The following is a 19,784-nucleotide window of genomic DNA, read 5'->3' on the forward strand; positions in this document are numbered from 1 at the left end:
CCATCACATCTGGTTTGCGCTTAGTGGGACTATTTTTTTCTTCTTCTACAGGACAATGACCTAACACACCTATAGGCTGTCTAAGGGCTATTTGACCAATAGGGAGAGGGATGGAGTGCTGCATCAGATGACCCGGCCTCCACAATCACCCAACCTCAACCCAACTGAGATGGTTTGAGATGAGTTGGACCATAGAGTGAAGGAAAAGCAGCCAACAAGTGCTCAGCATTTGTGGGAACTCCTTCAAGACTGTTGGAAAAGCATTTACCCATGAAGCTGGTTGAGAGAATGCCATGAGTGCGCAAAGCTGTCATCAAGGCAAATGGTGGCTACCTTGAAGAATCTCAAATATAAAATATATTTTGATTTGTTTAACACTTTTTTGGTTCCTACATGATCCCATGTGTGTTAGTTTTGATGTCTTCACTATTATTCTACAATGTAGAAAACAGTTCAAATAAAGAAAAACTCTTGAATGAGTAGGTGTGTTCAAACTTATGACTGGTACTATATATATAGTTATGTCCCCCACACTTCTAAAACCAACGTTTTGCCTCTGCCACCCAGTCTTATGTGTACCTTCATGAGGTAGCCCAGGCTCTTCTCACTGAAGACATCTTTGAGGAAGACCATGTCCTCCTTGTGGTTGGCATCAGGACGCAGCTGGGACGTCAACAGGGCCAGAGTCTCGTGCAGGCCTGTGGAGAGGAGGGAGGGTGAAGGAACTGGGATCCGTCTTTGTTTACATCCTCAGATCCGACGGAGTAATGTAATATATAATGGTAGATACCATTTAGCAGACGCTTTTATCCAAAGAGATTTTCAGTCATGCACGCACACATTTTACGTAGGGGCAGTCCTGGGATTCAGACCCTCTACCCTGGCCAACTAAGCCTGGGATTCAAACCCACTACCCTGGCCAACTAAGCCTGGGATTCAAACCCACTACCCTGGCCAACTAAGCCTGGGATTCAAACCCACTACCCTGGCCAACTAAGCCTGGGATTCAAACCCACTACCCTGGCCAACTAAGCCTGGGATTCAAACCCACTACCCTGGCCAACTAAGCCTGGGATTCAAACCCACTACACTGGCCAACTAAGCCTGGGATTCAAACCCACTACCCTGGCCAACTGAGCCTGGGATTCAAACCCACTTCCCTGGCCAACTAAGCCTGGGATTCAAACCCACTTCCCTGGCCAACTAAGCCTGGGATTCAAACCCACTTCCCTGGCCAACTAAGCCTGGGATTCGATTTTGATGCATAAAGATTGTACCTTTTCTGGTGTATTTCATCTTACCTGTGCCTGCTGAGAGGACCGGCATGGCTTCTTTCATGGGTCAACAAAAAGGTGAGGCCTGGCAAAGAGAAGCAGAGAAAATGGATGAAAAGGAGTCACATACTCCAATTTAGTTCTTCTTCATCTCATACACACTGCGTTTTCCTGAAGAGGATGTCACTGGGAGAAAACTGTTTAAGGGTTTTGCAGGCAGTTTTAGGTGATCCTAAAAGTTCTGCATACTCTAATGATGTGTGTATCTCGGTGTGTGTGTGTGTGTGTGTGTGTGTGTGTGTGTGTGTGTGTGTGTGTGTGTGTGTGTGTGTGTGTGTGTGTGTGTGTGTGTGTGTGTGTGTGTGTGTGTGTGTGTGTGTGTGTGTGTCTGGAACAGATGTGCTGGGATCTGGAGAGCGGTAGACTAATGGTGCCAGTACATCCTCTATAGACAGGTTCTAGCCTGCGTATTAGACTTCTTATGCAGTAACCAGCCAACGCCTCACCTCAGTGTGTGTGTGTGTGTGTGTGTGTGTGTGTGTGTGTGTGTGTGTGTGTGTGTGTGTGTGTGTGTGTGTGTTAATAAGATAGAGATGTAAAGTAGCGTGATACACTCTCAATGCGGGCACCATTCATCACATTGACTGCTAGCACCGTGTCCACTGTGCTGTGGGCTGCAGGGTATTTTGGCATTTTATTAGGATCCCCATTAGCTGTTGCAAAAACAGCAGCTACACTTCCTGGGGTCCACACAAAACATGAAAAATAATACAGAATGACATAATACAGAACATCATTAGACAAGAACAGCTCAAGGACAGAACTACATACATTTTTTTTAAAGGCACACGTAGCCTACATGTCAATGCATACACACCAACTATCTAGGTCAAAGAGGGGAGAGGCGTTGCTTTATCTGTTTTTTGAAACCAGGTTTGCTATTTATTTGAGCAATCGGAGATGGAAGGAAGTTCCATCCAACAATGGCTCTATATAATACTGTATGTTTTCTTGAATTTGTTCTGGATTTGGGGACTGTGAAAAGACCCCTGGTGGCATGTCTGGTGGAATAAGTGTGTGTGTCAGAGATGTGTGTAAGTTGACTATGCGAAACAATTTGGAATTCTCAACATATTAATGTTTCTTATCAAAAGAAGAAGTGATGCAGTCAGTCTCAACTCTTAGTATTTACGGTGGGGCAAAAAAGTATTTAGTCAGCCACCAATTGTACAAGTTCTCCCACTTAAAAAGATGAGAGAGGCCTGTAATTTTCATCATAGGTACACTATGACAGACAAAATGAGAAGAAAAAAAATCCAGAATATCACATTGTAGGATTTTTAATGAATTTATTTGCAAATTATGGTGGAAAATTAAGTATTTGGTCAATAACAAAAGTTTATCTCAATACTTTGTTATATACCCTTTGTTGGCAATGACAGAGGTCAAACATTTTCTATAAGTCTTCACTAGGTTTTCACACACTATTTGCTGGTATTTTGGCCCATTCCTCCATGCAGATCTCCTCTAGAGCAGTGATGTTTTGGGGCTGTTGCTGGGTAACACGGACTTTCAACTCCCTCCAAAGATTTTCTATGGGGTTGAGATCTGGAGACTGGCTAGGCCACTCCAGGACCTTGAAATGCTTCTTACGAAGCCACTCCTTCGTTGCCCGGGCGGTGTGTTTGGGATCATTGTCATGCTGAAAGACCCAGCCCCGTTTCATCTTCAATGCCCTTGCTGATGGAAGGAGGTTTTCACTCAAAATCTCACGATACATGGCCCCATTCATTTTTTCCTTTACACGGATCAGTCGTCCTGGTCCCTTTGCAGAAAAACAGCCCCAAAGCATGATGTTTCCACCCACATGCTTCACAGTAAGTATGGTGTTCTTTGGATGCAACTCAGCATTCTTTGTCCTCCAAACATGACGAGTTGAGTTTTTACCAAAAAGTTATATTTTGGTTTCATCTGACCATATGACATTCTCCCAATCTTCTTCTGGATCATCCAAATGCTCTCTAGCAAACATCAGATGGGCCTGGACATGTACTGGCTTAAGCAGGGGGACACGTCTGGCACTGAATTATTTGAGTCCCTGGCGGCGTAGTGTGTTACTGATGGTAGGCTTTGTTACTTTGGTCCCAGCTCTCTGCAGGTCATTCACTAGGTCCCCCCGTGTGGTTCTGGTATTTTTGCTCTCCGTTCTTGTGATCATTTTGACCCCACGGGGTGAAATCTTGTGTGGAGCCCCAGATCGAGGGAGATTATCAGTGGTCTTGTATGTCTTCTATTTCCTAATAATTGCTCCCATAGTTGATTTCATCAAACCAAGCTGCTTACCTATTGCAGATTCAGTCTTCCCAGCCTGGTGCAGGTCTACAATTTTGTTTCTGGTGTCCTTTGACAGCTCTTTGGTCTTGGCCATAGTGGAGTTTGGAGTGTGACTGTTTGAGGTTGTGGACAGGTGTCTTTTATACTGATAACAAGTTCAAACAGGTGCCCTTAATACAGGTAACGAGTGGAGGACAGAGAAGCCTCTTAAAGAAGAAGTTACAGGTCTGTGAGAGACAGAAATCTTGCTTGTTTGTAGGTGACCAAATACTTATTTTCCACCATAATTTGCAAATAAATTCATTAAAAATGTGATTTTCTGGATTTATTTCTCTCATTTTGTCTGTCATAGTTGAAGTGTACCTATGATGAAAATTACAGGCCTCTCTCATCGTTTTAAGTGGGAGAATTTGCACAATTTGTGGCTGACTAAATACTTTTTTGCCCCACTGTATATCAGCCCTCTGATTACAATTAAGAGCAAAATGTGCCACTCTGTTCTGGGCCAGCTGCAGCTTAACTAGGTACTTCCTTGCAGCACTGGACCACACGACTGGACAATAATCAATGTTAGCCTAAACCAGAGCCTGCAGAACTTGCTTTTTGGAGTGTGGTGTCAAAAAAGCAGAGCATCTCTTTAGAATGGCTCGACCTATCCCCATCTTTGCGACCATTGAATCTATATGTTTTGACCATGACTGTTTACAATCTAAGGTAACACCAAGTCATTTAGTCTCCTCAACTTGTTCAACAGCCACACCATTCATTACCAGATTCAGCTGAGGTCTAGCACTTAAGGAATGATTTGTACCAAATACAATGCTCTTAGTTTTAGAGATGTTCAGGACCAGTTTATCACTGGCCACCCATTCCAAAACAGACTGCAACTCTTTGTTATGGGTTTCGGTGACTTCATTAGCTGTGGTTGCTGATGCGTATATGGCTGAATCATCAGCATACATGGACACACATGCTTTGTTTAATCCCAGTGGCAGGTCATTGGTAAAAATAGAAAAGAGTATAGGGCCTAGAGAGCTGCCCTGAGATACACCACACTTTACATGTTTGACATTAGAGACGCTTCATTAAAGAAAACCCTTTGAGTTCTATTAGATAGATAGCTCTGAATCCACGATATGGCAGAGGTTGAAAAGACCTAGCACTTAAGTTTTTTCAACAAAGGTTATGGTCAATAATATCAAAGACTGCACTGAAATCTAACAGTACAGCTCTCACAATCTTCTTATTATCAATTTATTCAACCAATCATCAGTCATTTGTGTCAGTGCAGTACATGTTGAGTGCCCTTCTCTATAAGCATGCTGAAAGTCTGTTGTTAATTTGTTTACAGAGAAATAGTATTGTATTTGGTCAAACAATTTTTTCCAACAGTTTGCTAAGAGCTGGCAGCAAGCTTATAGGTCTGCTGTTAGAACCAGTAAAGGCTGCTTTACCACTCTTGGGTAGCGGAGACTTTCCTCTAGGCTCAGATGAAAAATATGACAGATAGGAGTGGCTATAGAGTCAACTACAATCCTCAGTAGCTTTCCATCTAAGTTGTCAATGCCCGGAGGTTTGTCATTATTGATTAATAACCATGATTTTTCCAACTCTACCACACTAACTTTACAAAATTCAAACGCGCACAGCTTTTCTTTCATTATTAGTTTTTTTTATACATGAATATAATTGCTCACTGTTTGTCATGGGAATTTCCTGCCTAAGTTTGCCCACTTTGCCAATGAAATAATCATTAAAATAATTGGCAACATCAAATGGTTTTGTGATGAATAAGCCATCTGATTCGATTAAATATGGAGTTGAATTTGTCTGTCTGCCTGTCACGCCCTGGCCATAGAGAGGCGTTTTATTCTCTATTTTGGTTAGGCCAGGGTGTGACTAGGGTGGGCATTCTATGTTATTTTTTCTATGTTTTTGTATTTCTTTGTTTTTGGCCGGGTATGGTTCTCAATCAGGGACAGCTGTCTGTCTTTGTCTCTGATTGAGAACCATACTTAGGTAGCCTTTTCCCACCTGTGTTTTGTGGGTAATTATTTTTCCGTGTGTGTTTGTGTGCACCTCGGTTGCGTCACGCTCTTTACCTGTTTGTCTTTTGGTTATTTCGGTTTCACTTTCATTAAAAGATGTGGAACTACATGCACGCTGCGCCTTGGTTGATTTATGACAGGGAGTTGGAGGTTAGCGAGCGTGACACGGCCCATAATTTCCTTTAAAGCACTCCAAAGTTCTTTCCATCGTTCTTTATATCATTAATCTTGGCTTCATAAAGAAGTTTCTTCTTCTTTTTGTTGAGTTTAGTCACACAATTTCTCAATTTGCAGTAAGTAAGCCAGTCAGGTGTACAGCCGGACTTATTAGCCACTCCCTTTGTCCCATCTCTTTCAACCATACAGTTTTTCAATTCCGCATCAATCCTTGGAGCCTTAACAGTTCTATGGTGAAGGAAGATTTGTGTGTGTGTGTGTGTGTGTGCTTGCATGTGTGTGTGAGAGTGAATATGTCCTTTCTGCTTCGTCTGTCAACTAACACCAACAACACAACCACATCCATTACACTCAAGTCTGCTGTCATCTGTGGGAGAATCATGACGATATACCCTTTTAAACAACCATTCCTTCACTGTCAAACTAACAATGAATGCCGATAAAGCTCCCTGGTCTGTTGGCAGGGAGAATTACGGCATGTCCTGGATGAAGCAAAATGCTTATAAAAATGAAATATACCTCTCAAAATATAACAAATACTACACATACTGTAACTGGAACCTTCTCCCAAAACAGATGTTATATTGTGCTTAATTCTTAGATCCACAATCTGCAATTCTGAGTAAAGTACCCTCTTAGAGAAAAAGGTGCTAAGTAGAACCATCTAGTTCTCCCTAGAACCCTTCATGTTCTACCTAGATCATTCTATGAAGGGATCTACCAATAACCATTTTATCATCTAAAGGTTATTCCTAGAACCCTCTATGAAGGGTTCTACCAAGAACCCTTGTATCTTGGGCGGGTTCTTACTAGAACCCTCTATGAATGGTTTCACCAGCCTTACTAGCCTTTCAAATTAAGTGATTTATGACAATACTGTACATTACATATATCACAAGGCCTTTCTTTGAGGGCCTATTGTAGTTATACCCTAACACAGTGGTTCCCAAACTGTGGGGTGCGCCCCCCTATAACTCTTGAAAGTCGTAATAGTAGAATGCACAAGGCGCAATTTTGAAATTGGGTAATTCATCATCAGTTTTCTTCTTGTCATGTCAGTCATTGCATACCTTAGAGAGCTATTTATAACTTGTCTGAAATGCCCAGATCAACTAGCCCATGTCAGTCATTGCATACCTTAGAGAGCTATTTATAACTTGTCTGAAATGCCCAGATCAACTAGCCCATGTCAGTCATTGCATACCTTAGAGAGTTATTTATAACTTGTCTGAAATGCCCAGATCAACTAGCCCATGTCAGTCATTGCATACCTTAGAGAGTTATTTATAACTTGTCTGAAATGCCCAGATCAACTAGCCCATGTCAGTCATTGCATACCTTAGAGAGTTATTTATAACTTGTCTGAAATGCCCAGATCAACTAGCCCATGTCAGTCATTGCATACCTTAGAGAGCTATTTATAACTTGTCTGAAATGCCCAGATCAACTAGCCCATGTCAGTCATTGCATACCTTAGAGAGTTATTTATAACTTGTCTGAAATGCCCAGATCAACTAGCCCATGTCAGTCATTGCATACCTTAGAGAGCTATTTATAACTTGTCTGAAATGCCCAGATCAACTAGCCCATGTCAGTCATTGCATACCTTAGAGAGTTATTTATAACTTGTCTGAAATGCCCAGATCAACTAGCCCATGTCAGTCATTGCATACCTTAGAGAGTTATTTATAACTTGTCTGAAATGCCCAGTCAGTTAATTGTCAGTTAATGTTTTTAGCTAGGTTTTTTAGCGCATAGATTTTGTTGCAGTGTTTGAGTTACTCAAATATCACATGAATTCACAGGCCTGCAAGTAACAATATATAGAATTGCAAGGAAATTTGCTTTAAACCTGCCGAACTGTGCTTGTGCCCATAGAAATAGATGTGGTGCACGTGCACGGAGGGAGTGGGATGTTCCCAAATGCTGGAAGGGGGTCCTAAGTGAAAAAGTTTGGGAACCCCTGCCCTAACACAGTGGTGTTAGGAAACTCCTGGTTTACAGGCTACATCAGGCCTGCAAGTAACATTATGCTGGCTTGCAAAGTGATGTTTAATTCCTATGGATATTCCTATGGAGTTTTAAATCACTCACAATCTCTATTCAGAATGGTAGAAAATATTGAAAACTGAGACTACCTCAATCACCTAAACTGTAAAAAAAACACAACAAAAAAAACATCTCAGTAATAGGTGCAATAAGTCAGATTAGATTAGTTTAGATAAATGTATGTCCTTTATCTTTGTGTAGTATAAAATGTATCAATCAATCAATGTACATGCAAACACACATACATTAAAACAAACAATTCTGAAAATCACCCTGCAATAGAGCATGCTGGGAAATGTAGAACCCTTCTTGCTTTCCAAAGAATGACCAAAGAACCCTTGTCTTCCAAAAGGGGTTCTTCATATCAAAACGTTTCTTGGTAGAACCCTGTCCCTCATACAAAAAAAGCACTGATTCCAAAACAGCATCAGCATATTTCTCCCAACTCCCCCAGCCCTCTCTCTTCCCCCTCTCCTCCTGGTGTAACCCAGGCATACGGTACAATAAGGTACGGTAAGGCAGTGTAATGGACACTCCTCTTTATGCATGCCATCTTTTATCCTGCCTTCATATCACAGACAGCCACCCAGTATACACCCTCCCTGACTACTGGTTCCCAAATGGCACCTTATTCCTTATATAGTCCACTACTTTTGACCACAGCCCATGGGCCCTGGGTGAAAGTAGTGCACTATTGGAGTAGTGCACTAACGCATAGCTAGACTGTGGGATGCATAGTATCACTGTACTGTAGACGATATTCGACCACTGTTGCCAGCAAGGCCAGTGTTAACACTGATGCCACCACTACATCCACAGCTGATTTAATACTAATGAAATGCTATTGAAATTCAACTAACAGTTTTCAAGGCTTGATTAAACAACAATTACCACTTATGCAAGTGCATCTTACGCATCCAAATTACACCTATTACACCCATCAAAACACAGACACACACACAGACTCAGAAACAATGAAAACAAAGGCAGATCCACTCAGTCGCACTTACACCCACAGATGCCAAGCCGAAGGCAATTTGGAAGGCAGGCACTTCAAACAGTGAAACTACAAAGGACTTGACTTGTTCAAGCAAGACACAGAATCCTCAGTATCAACTCAGCCAACCAGCCAGCCAGCCAGCCAACCAGCCAACCAACCAGCCAGCCAGCCAGCCAGCCAGCCAGCCAGAGAGACAGAGAGAGAGAGAGAGAGAGAGAGAGAGAGAGAGAGAGAGAGAGAGAGAGAGAGAGAGAGAGAGAGAGAGAGAGAGAGATTTGAAATGTCAGTATTCTTTTGGAATTTTTGTAAGTCTAATGTTTACTGTTAATAATTTGTAAGTCGCTCTGGATAAGAGCGTCTGCTAAATGACTTAAATGTAAAATGTAATTGTTCATTTCAATTTGGTTTATTATCTGTCAATAAAGCCCCTTCAATTGAATTGAATTGAGAGAGAGAGAGAGAGAGAGAGAGAGAGAGGGGACGAGAGAGAGAAAAGAGAGAGGGGGTGAGAGAGAGAGGGGATGAGAGAGAGGGAGAGAGAGAAAGAGAGAGAGAGAGAGAGAGGGGGGGACGAGAGAGAGAGAAAGAGAGAGGGGGTGAGAGAGAGAGGGGACGAGAGAGAGGGAGAGAGGAACACAACTAACTTAAAGAGACGGAGCTGGAGGGGAAGAGGGGGAAGAAGGAGGAAGGCAGCAGGCAAAGTAGATGGAGAGATTGATGGAGATGTTTGACACTCACCTGCGAGGGTGTTGATGCTAAACGTCCGTGTCAAAGAAAATAAAACAAAGCACAGGGTTGGATAACAATGCATTGCACTGTTCTCTCTCCTGCAAAGGACTGACACATCAACGGCCCGCTTTGACATCTCTATTGGCAGAAACTGAGCCTCCACTTGTGGAAACGGATACGCAGCATAATACATGTGATGTACAGTGGGGCAAAAAAGTATTTAGTCAGCCACCAATTGTGCAAGTTCTCCCACTCAAAAAGATGAGAGAGGCCTGTAATTTTCATCATAGGTACACTTCAACTATGACAGACGAAATTAGCATTTTCTTTTCCTGAAAATCACATTGTAGGATTTTTAATGAATTTATTTGCAAATTATGGTGGAAAGTAAGTATTTGGTCACCTACAAACAAGCAAGATTTCTGGCTCTCACAGACCTGTAACTTCTTCTTTAAGAGGCTCCTCTGACCTCCACTCGTTACCTGTATTAATGGCACCTGTTTGAACTTGTTTGTGGACACCAAAACTCCACTATGGCCAAGACCAAATAGCTGTCAAATGACACCAGAAACAAAAGTGTAGACCTGCACCAGGCTGGGAAGACTGCAATAGGTAAGCAGCTTGGTTTGAAGAAATCAACTGTGGGAGCAATTATTAGGAAATGGAAGACATACAAGACCACTGATAATCTCCCTCGATTTTTTTTATTTTTATTTCACCTTTATTTAACCAGGTAGGCAAGTTGAGAACAAGTTCTCATTTACAATTGCGACCTGGCCAAGATAAAGCAAAGCAGTTCGACACATACAACAACACAGAGTTACACATGGAGTAAAACAAACATACAGTCAATAATACAGTAAAAAAAAAAAAAAAAAAAAAAAAAACAAGTCTATATACAATGTGAGCAAATTAGGTGAGAGATCTGGGGCTCCACGTAAGATCTCACCCCGTGGAGTCAAAATGATCACAAGAACGGTGAGCAAAAATCCCAGAACCACACGGGGGGACCTAGAGAATGACCTGCAGAGAGCTGGGACCAAAGTAACGAAGCCTACCATCAGTAACACACTACGCCGCCAGCGACTCAAATCCTTCAGTGCCAGACGTGTCCCCCTGCTTAAGCCAGTACATGTCCAGGCCCGTCTGAAGTTTGCTAGAGAGCATTTGGATGATCCAGAAGAAGATTGGGAGAAAGTCATATGGTCAGATGAAACCAAAAGTAAAAACTCAACTTGTCGTGTTTGGAGGACAAAGAATGCTGAGTTGCATCCAAAGGACACCATGCCTACTTTGAGGCATGGGGGTGGAAACATCATGCTTTGGGGCTGTTTTTCTGCAAAGGGACCAAGACGACTGATCCGTGTAAAGGAAAGAATGAATGGGGCCATGTATCGTGAGAATTTGAGTGAAAACCTCCTTCCATCAGCAAGGGCATTGAAGATGAAACGGGGCTGGGTCTTTCAGCATGACAATGATCCCAAACACACCGCCCGGGCAACGAAGGAGTGGATCCGTAAGAAGCATTTCAAGGTCCTGGAGTGGCCTAGCCAGTCTCCAGATCTCAACCCCATAGAAAATCTTTGGAGGGAGTTGAAAGTCTGTGTTGCCCAGCAACAGCCCCAAAACATCACTGCTCTAGAGGAGATCTGCATGGAGGAATGGGCCAAAATACCAGTAACAGTGTGTGAAAACCTTGTGAAGACTTACAGAAGACGTTTGACCTCTGTCATTGCCAACAAAGGGTATATAACAAAATATTGAGATAAACTTTTGCTATTGACCAAATACTTATTTTCCACCATAATTTGCAAATAAATTCATTAAAAATCCTACAATGTGATTTTCTGGATTTTTTTTCTTCTCATTTTGTCTGTCATAGTTGAAGTGTACCTATGATGAAACTTACAGGCCTCTCTCATCTTTTTAAGGGGGAGAACATTCACAATTGGTGACTGACTAAATACTTTTTTGCCCCACTGTATATAAGCTGCTTGATGTATTTGATGTTTCATAAGGACAAGCTGCATTCAGCTCTGCATGTACAATAACTAGCGAGGTGGAGAGCTCTTCATGTACGGTTTAAGCAGGTACAATAATAGCTCTTTACAGGTGCAGTGTTGTAACCTAGAGTGTATTCTCCTATCAGAGTGTGCTTCAGATCCTTCCTCACCGTGCTGCTGCGATGCTACGTAATTACAGCAGGCTTAACTCCTACTGAGACAGCAACCAGCTCATGAATTATGAACAGAGAGAATGAAACAGTGGGAGAGGGTTGGAGAGATGAGAGAATGAGGTGGTAAGGAGGGGGGGGGGGGGGGGGGGATGCCTCTTTCTTGTTCTGTATCTCCTGTGAGAATAGAAACTTCTATTCCCAAGTGCCACGCCACAAGGGTAGTGTAACGATCGTTGTCCTCCTCGGATAAGGAATAGGAAGGATCAGACCAAAACGCAGTGTGGTAAGTCTCCATGTTAATTGTAATAAATAAACTGAACACTGCAATAACCCCCCAAAAAAAACAAAGCGAGAGCGAAACAGTTCTGTAAGGTGAAGACACACATAACCAAAAAACAAACAACTACCCACAGACACAGGTGGGAACACGCTACCTAAGTATGGTTCTCAATCAGAGACAACGATAGACAGCTGCCTCTGATTGGGAACCATACCAGGCCAAACACAGAAATACAAAACATAGAACAAAAACATAGAATGCCCACCCCAATTCACGCCGTGACCAAACCAAAAATAGAGACATAAAAAAGGAACTAAGGTCAGGACGTGACAGGGAGCCATTTTTCACTAAGAAGCTGAAGACAAAAAGAAGAAACATAAACACAATGACTTACTTGGAGATACACTAGAATGACAGTTGGTAACAATCTGAAGCAGTAGGCCCTATACTGTCTTGAAAAAGCCCAGCACAAGAGCATTCTTCGAAATATGACAGTTGGCAGCAGTCTTGCTGATGCAGAATATTTAAGCAATAAGGCACAAGGGGGTGTGGTATATGGCCAATATACCACGACTAAGGGCTGTTCTTTCTCACGACTAAGGGTCTCGTTTTCTCATGTGCAGAGACTGAGGTTAACAAAGACAGGGTGTGAATGCCTAATAAATCGAAGCACAAAGACAGTGGAGAGAACGGGAGCTGCGGAGAGAAGAGAGGAAAGACGGGCTCACAGTGCCTCAACGCACTTATCCTGTTCTAAAAAGAACATGGAAAAAAAATAAACATTACGTCACAAAGATACACAGAAATGTGAAGTTAGAAAAACAAAGGGCTTCTAAGACATGCACACAGAAAGTCATACACACACACACAGAGAGATATGCACACACACACACAGAGACATGCACACACACAGAGAGAGACATGCACACAGAAAGACATGCACACACACACAGAGAGACATGCACACAGAAAGACAGCTGAGGACAGGACAGGGGAACACGCACACACACACACAGAGACATGCACACACACAGCTCCACGCAGGCCCACATGGTGCCTGTATAAGGAATAGGCATCGGTACCTTAGGTCGTGACCAGGCGAAAATGAGGGTGTTGATTAGAGGCCTGAGTAGAGGAGTCTGACAGGCACCGTACTGTCTGACAGGCACCGTACTGTCTGACAGGCACCATACTGTCTGACAGGCACTGTACTGTGCGACAGGCACCATACTGCTCTACAACCCCATCGCCCCAGACAACAAGACACAGGGGTCATAGGCTAGAATGTGCCTCTTAAGAAACATCAGCAGGAACATTGTCATCATCTTCATCATTTTAACCACCAACCATATCAGAGACTATAATCCATACTATAGCATAGATTATAATGACTCTACTAGATTCGAGGGAATAAAACAGAAGCCACAATACAGGATAGGAGCAGTGTTAGCAGAGGACAAGTTAGTAGGGGACCTTCCTAGGTGAATGATAAGTGTGAATATATAGCATCTTTACAGCAGTGAGAGGAGCTTGGTCCCTCACTGCACATAACATAATGTTGTCTCTCTGTGTCTGCTGGGAGGATGACATCACCTCCAGGGCAAGTTGAACAGTCCCATTGTGAGGTCATCAGAGAGAGAGAGGCACATCTAAGTAGGACCCGGGGGTGTGATGGAGACAGGAATAGGAGGAGGAGGGGGGCAGAGACAAGCAATGAGGATGGGGATTTCAATTTGAGACAGGTCTGTGGTTTAGGGGCAGGGGACAGGGGACAGGGGACAGGGGCCCGGGTTGACAGGGGAAACAGGGTGGGGTGTCAACTGTAATAAAGCTAAGTGATCTATGGTTATAGAGTGCATCCCAAATGGCACCCTATTCCCAATTGGTACACTACTTTTGACCAGTGGACCTTGGTGAAAAGTAGTGCACTATGTAGGGAATAGGGTGCCATTTGGGACGCAAACATAGACTGACAGAGCTCCTTATTGGCCAAACCAGTCTGAGGGCTTCAGGTATCTACATATCTCACTGTAACTGGGCTGTAGCCATCAAAAGCTAGCTCCTGTCAAATACACTGAAACAAATATTCTAGCAGTATTCTCGCAGCACAGTGATACATCCTGCCAAAAGGATTCAAAGACACCACATAAACACCACGGCTTCTTATCTAACTCGCCAACGTCATATTTCCATTCCTACTGAGAAATCTTCTCGATAAAATTGGCATTTCTCCTCAAATCAAGTTAAGCTTACACACACAAACATGCTCTTCTGCAAAACTATGAACTCAGCCAATCAGATCCTAATCTCCAGAATGTCCACAGAAACGACATCTATTAGTGACACCCAGTGGATTACTGCCAATATGGTGATTCATACGTCAATGTATTGCCCTTTGGTGTACAGATGTAGATACGTTGAATGGACATTCTCATTCAGTTAGATGGACCCAAAGACTGAGATCACACAGAACAGGACTCACACAGCATTCCTGCTCAAATATGTACAGTCATATGCCAGTCTCTACGACCCTCCCACAGAACTTCTGTCTCTTTCCAAAACAAGCATCTCTCTCTCTCTCTCTCTCTCTCTCTCTCTCTCTCTCTCTCTCTCTCTCTCTCTCTCACACACACAGTCCCCAGCCATCCTTCCCTGCTCCCTGGAGTGGTCCTGCCTGACGTCAACAGGTTCAACAGCAGGAGACAATTGCACATGCTCCAGTGGGCCTCGCCTGCCTCGCTGCTATCAACAAACCCAACAACAAGACCCAGCCGGGCCCAGCACCATTTGTTCCTTCTCTATGAAAGCTGCACCCATAAGAGCCACTCAGGCAGGCTACTACAGTACAGCCACCGTATGTTACCTGCCTACCAGGCCCCTTTTTTAGAGTGTTTCCGTACTCCTCAACGTATGTTGCTGTTGTTGTTGTTCTAGCGTTGTCACGGGAAAAGGTCAGCGATTGCTGAGAGCACAGATTTCCTGGCTATGCTAATGATGTTGGGTGAGAATACAGTATGAGGAGTGACTCAGAGCATCGCTCCAGTGGACATACTGTACATAGACTCTACTGGAAAGAAGCACAGATCTGTGACTTGCATAGCGGGATCATCTTCTTCCGATGACCACCGTTTCCTTATAAAGGCTCAACGTTGATGCTTGGTCTGTCCGGTTCTTGGTGTGTCTCACCATTAACGAGATGTATACCAGGTGCAAGTTGTGTGCATCACCCTGCTTGCTTGCTTCCTCCTGATTCAGCTCATACCAAGGCTCGAACCCGGGACCTCCGCCTTGCAAACACACTTGACCGCCCTTCTGAAGCGTCTTACCAGTCACGCCAAGGGGAAAATCAAGTTATTTGTCAGCGCACTACTTGGTAGTTAGCTTAGACAAGCATCACAAATCTGTGAGGGATGGGTGAGTCAAAACAAATGAGTGGGTTGTCAGTCATCAACACGCCTTATAGTGGCAGGCAAGGTCGTATCGATCTCTCTCTCTCTCTCTCTCTCTCTCTCTCTCTCTCTCTCTCTTCCTGTCCTCACCTTGCTCTCTGCAGTAGTTAGTGAGAATGCTAGAAATGGTACCTGAGTATGGATTGGTATACACCAATAAGTTATTCTGTTATTCTGCCATCCAAGGAAGCACAGCTGAAACATGTCATTGATTATTGAACTGAAGCTGCCTGGAACCACATTACATTGATGTAAAGGGTTGTAACATGAGAAAGTGCAAATTAATCGTTTCCTCATTAGGAACAAAAAGAGCTCTTTGGTCAAAAGGTCAGCCAACACATTATAAAACAGCATTGGCCACTACTCTAAAAACAAATTAACAAAACATATCTGTTTTAACAGATTACCGGTTGGAGAAGGAAGCGTTCCCGGTTTGGGTCAACACTGTCTGTCCCACTTTTAGGGTCAAATGCTTCCATTCTGAGCCTGTGGGTTTTGTATTATACATTTGGTGGGAAGTGACATTTACAAAGCAGGCACCAAATGTTATGTAGCAGGCACCAAATGTTACGTAGCAGGCACCAAATGTTACGTAGCAGGCACCAAATGTTATGTAGCAGGCACCAAATGTTATGTATCAGGCACCAAATGTTATGTATCAGGCACCAAATGTTATGTAGCGAGCACCAAATGTTCTGTTGCAGGCACCAAATGTTATGTAGCAGGCACCAAACGTTATTTAGCAGGCACCAAATGTTATGTAGCAGGCACCAAACGTTATGTAGCAGGCACCAAACGTTATGTAGCAGGCACCAAACGTTATGTAGCAGGCACCAAACGTTATGTAGCAGGCACCAAACGTCATGTAGCAGGCACCAAATGTTATGTAGCAGGCACCAAATGTTATGTAGCAGGCACCAAACGTTATGTTGCAGGCACCAAATTCTGTAGAGAGGGGCATGATTGCCAATACCAAATAGCTTCTAACTCAGTATGACAGCACATCAACATTCTACACAACAGTCAGTGAGTGGGTGATGACGCACAGTGCATACAAACTCTAAAATCAGCGAGTGATGACAAACCTACCAAACCCCCCCCCCCCCCCTGCACCCACGTACACCTGTCACCACACTGACTAAGTGATGAACAGCTTCTCACTGACAGCCCTGATCAATAACGAGGTTAGACTGTGTCTTGTCTGAAACCTCTGCTCTACTGGCTACTGGCTGCACAAACGCACAACGAATCCACTGTTACTAAACACCGCTGACAGCAGCGGTTACCATACTTGGACAAGGTCCAAATGTGTCTTTCACACGCAACACACGTTACTCTCACTACCAGCCCCTCAGTCTTCCTCTAATCGACATGCATTTTACAGTAGCTGGGACATGGACCTTGGCAAACAGCCAAAACCCTGTCTCTTTTGTACAATCACACACACACAAACATGCGCACACACAGACATGCACACACACAGACATGCACACACACAGACATGCACACACACACACGCACACACACACACACACACACACACACACACACACACACACACACACACACACACACACATAGGGAGGTGACAACATCAGGAATCTCATGTTGAGAACATATAGCAGAAGTAGCAGTGCGGTCCAGGGAATCCAAATATCATTAAGCATGAAGTAATAAGGAGTTAAACCTTCTGTGTTAACATTTCACATCCTCCTTGCTGCATGGTGTCAGTCAAACACACCCCTCCCCTCTCCTCTCCTCTACCACGCACTTAAACATCCACACCGTTCTAATGGCCAGGCAAGCTCACTTGCTGGGAGCTCCCTCTATTTCAGCTTTTTCCTCTCTTCTTCTCCCTCTCTCCATTCCCACTTCCTCTCTCTGCCTGATGCGCCCTTTCTCCCTCTTCCTCCCTCCTTCTGTCATCCTCCGCCCTCTCTCCCTCTTCCTCCCTCCTTCTGTCATCCTCCTCTCTCTGCAGTGCTACGGTGTTCTGCTTTCTTCACGTTGCCGGCCGGCTGGCCGGCAGAGAAGCACCACTGAGCATTTTCCTCTAGCTGACGCTTCACAGAAAGACCAGACATACAAAACATAAGGAGCAGACATGACAGTAATATACACAAAGATTTCCTTACCGTTCTCTCTGTCCTTCTCTCTCTGTATGTGTCTCTCCTTCCTCACTGCAGCCACACTGTTTCTTTCGCTCTGATTCCTCCTCCAGCTTCTGCGCTCACAAACCTGCTGCTACAGAGTGTCCGCCTCCTCCCCTCTCTCTCTCTTCTCTCTCTCAAATCTCCCCTCCCCTCACGGTCCTCCCTCCCCTCCCCTTTCCCCAGCTCTCTCACTCTACCCATCTCTCTCTCTCTCATTCTCTCTGTCTTCAGCATCAGACTGCTTTGTAGCTGTATTGGAGCTGACAGCTGGGATCTTTATATTGCTATCTGTTATGATATATACAGGGCATACTGTCTATGGTCAGTACCCTCCAGAACAGAGCATCCATTCTCCTCCATTAACCCTCTCCCTCTGTTTTCTCAATCCCTCTCTCCTATCCTCTCCCCTCTGCCCTCCTGGTTAATTGCCTTCACCCGGCTGTCTTTGATACTCGGCGCGTTCACTCTCTCATTCACGATCAGTCTAGAGGATGAAAAAGAGACGGAGAGAGAGTGCTGTCCCCTCCCCCGCTCCTTCCATGTCGGTGCTGTGGACGCTGGCTAGGTAGCGGCTGCTTCTCCTTTGTCCGCTAACGTGTAGCTCTCTCACAGAGACACACAGCGTCTGAATAAGGGGTTCCCCCCTGTATTCTCATGGTAATACAGGAGGGCAAGTGTTGTCTGTGTGCTTTTGTGCCATGTGAGGATTTCTCCCAGGGTCCTCGGGGTAACAAGTGAGAAGCACAGAGAAACACACCAACACACACAAAGACAGTCATAATTCTCAAATAAAGGAACACATTCTCACATAAACGTACCCACACACATCAATAAAGGATAAAGATGTGACAGACAGCCATTCCTCTGTCTTAGTGTTTATATCACGAATGACACAGCCACACTTATGTTTTTGTACTAACTATGGTTTATATGCAAGGCAACTGGATTTACTAAAACTCCTTCATGACACAGAATGATATGGAAATGTGTATGTCCTATGTATGTTATGCCTTCGGGCACTGTGACACTGGCACAGACAGACAGGCAGGCAGGCAGGCAGGCAGGCAGAGACAGACAGGCAGACAGACAGACAGAATGTTGCTGTCGTGACCTGGAATATGTGTGTATATCAGCATCATGACACCCCTGGCCTCTGAGAGGTCACATGGTACGAGGGGCGTCCTCCTCCCTGCCAACCGGCCTCGTTAATTACAATAAAGGTCGTTATGGGTCTCTGGTCTAACTGATTCACAGGCATCTGTTAACCTCATCCTCTCTGGGGAGAAAGGAGGGACCAATGGAGGGATTTGAGGAGTGTGTGTGTGTGTGTGTGTGTGTGTGTGTGTGTGTGTGTGTGTGTGTGTGTGTGTGTGTGTGTGTGTGTGTGTGTGTGTGTGTGTGTGTGGAGGAGGGGGTCAACAGAAAAAGGGGCATTACCATCTGTTTGTTTCTCTGTACTGTACATTATGTGCTTTTCTGCTTCTTCATATCATCCCTGTCTCCCTCTCTACCTTTCTCAGCCGGCCATCCATTTCACATATAGGTCACAGAGACAGGGTCTGCAATCAACATGTGACACACTGATATCTCTGACTACAAAGACAACATAAGGGAGAAAGACAGAATAATACTACCTATCTTGTGTTGTTTATATGATTCATATCATTCAGGTTAGAATGAGTAGGAAGAATTCAATGTCTCTGGACCACCTGTCACCACATACAGAGCATTCGGAAAGTATTCAGACCCCTTCTCTTTTTCCATATTTTGTTACGTTACAGCCTTATTCTAAAAACGACTTAGTAAAAAGAATCCTCTGCAATCTACACACAATACACCATAACGACAAAGTGAAAACAGTTTTTCTTGCAAATTTAAAATAAAAAACAGAGCTGGCCGCCCAGCCAAACTGACCAATCAGGAGGAGAAGAGCCTTGGTCAGGGAGGTGACCAAGAACCTGATGGTCACTCTGACAGAGCTCCAGAGTTCCTCTGTGGAGATGGGAGGAGCCTTCCAGAAGGACAACCATCTGTGCAGCATTCCACCAATCAGACCTGTATGGTAGAGTGGCCAGACGGAAGCCACTTCTTAGTAAAAGGCACACGACAGCCTGC

At 44.1% G+C, this 19,784-nt stretch overlaps 1 protein-coding gene across 2 annotated transcripts in view; it reads right to left on the minus strand.

The window, feature by feature from the left end:
- LOC115110865 (MAGUK p55 subfamily member 3-like) overlaps positions 1 to 17,760 on the minus strand; it is a 43,086-nt gene extending 25,326 nt beyond the window's left edge. For both annotated transcript variants that reach the window (XM_065010055.1, XM_065010054.1), the window contains exons 1-3: positions 17,652 to 17,760; positions 1,302 to 1,359; positions 580 to 698 (exon numbers count right to left, since the gene is read on the minus strand). In XM_065010055.1, coding sequence (XP_064866127.1) covers positions 580 to 698; positions 1,302 to 1,338 — 156 coding nt within the window. In that variant the 5' untranslated portion in view covers positions 1,339 to 1,359; positions 17,652 to 17,760. The remainder of the gene's footprint in view (positions 1 to 579; positions 699 to 1,301; positions 1,360 to 17,651) is intronic.
- Between the last annotated feature and the right edge of the window lie 2,024 nt (positions 17,761 to 19,784).

This window comes from Oncorhynchus nerka, linkage group LG26 (genome assembly GCF_034236695.1).
Source record: "Oncorhynchus nerka isolate Pitt River linkage group LG26, Oner_Uvic_2.0, whole genome shotgun sequence".
Classification (NCBI taxonomy): Eukaryota; Metazoa; Chordata; class Actinopteri; order Salmoniformes; family Salmonidae; genus Oncorhynchus; species Oncorhynchus nerka.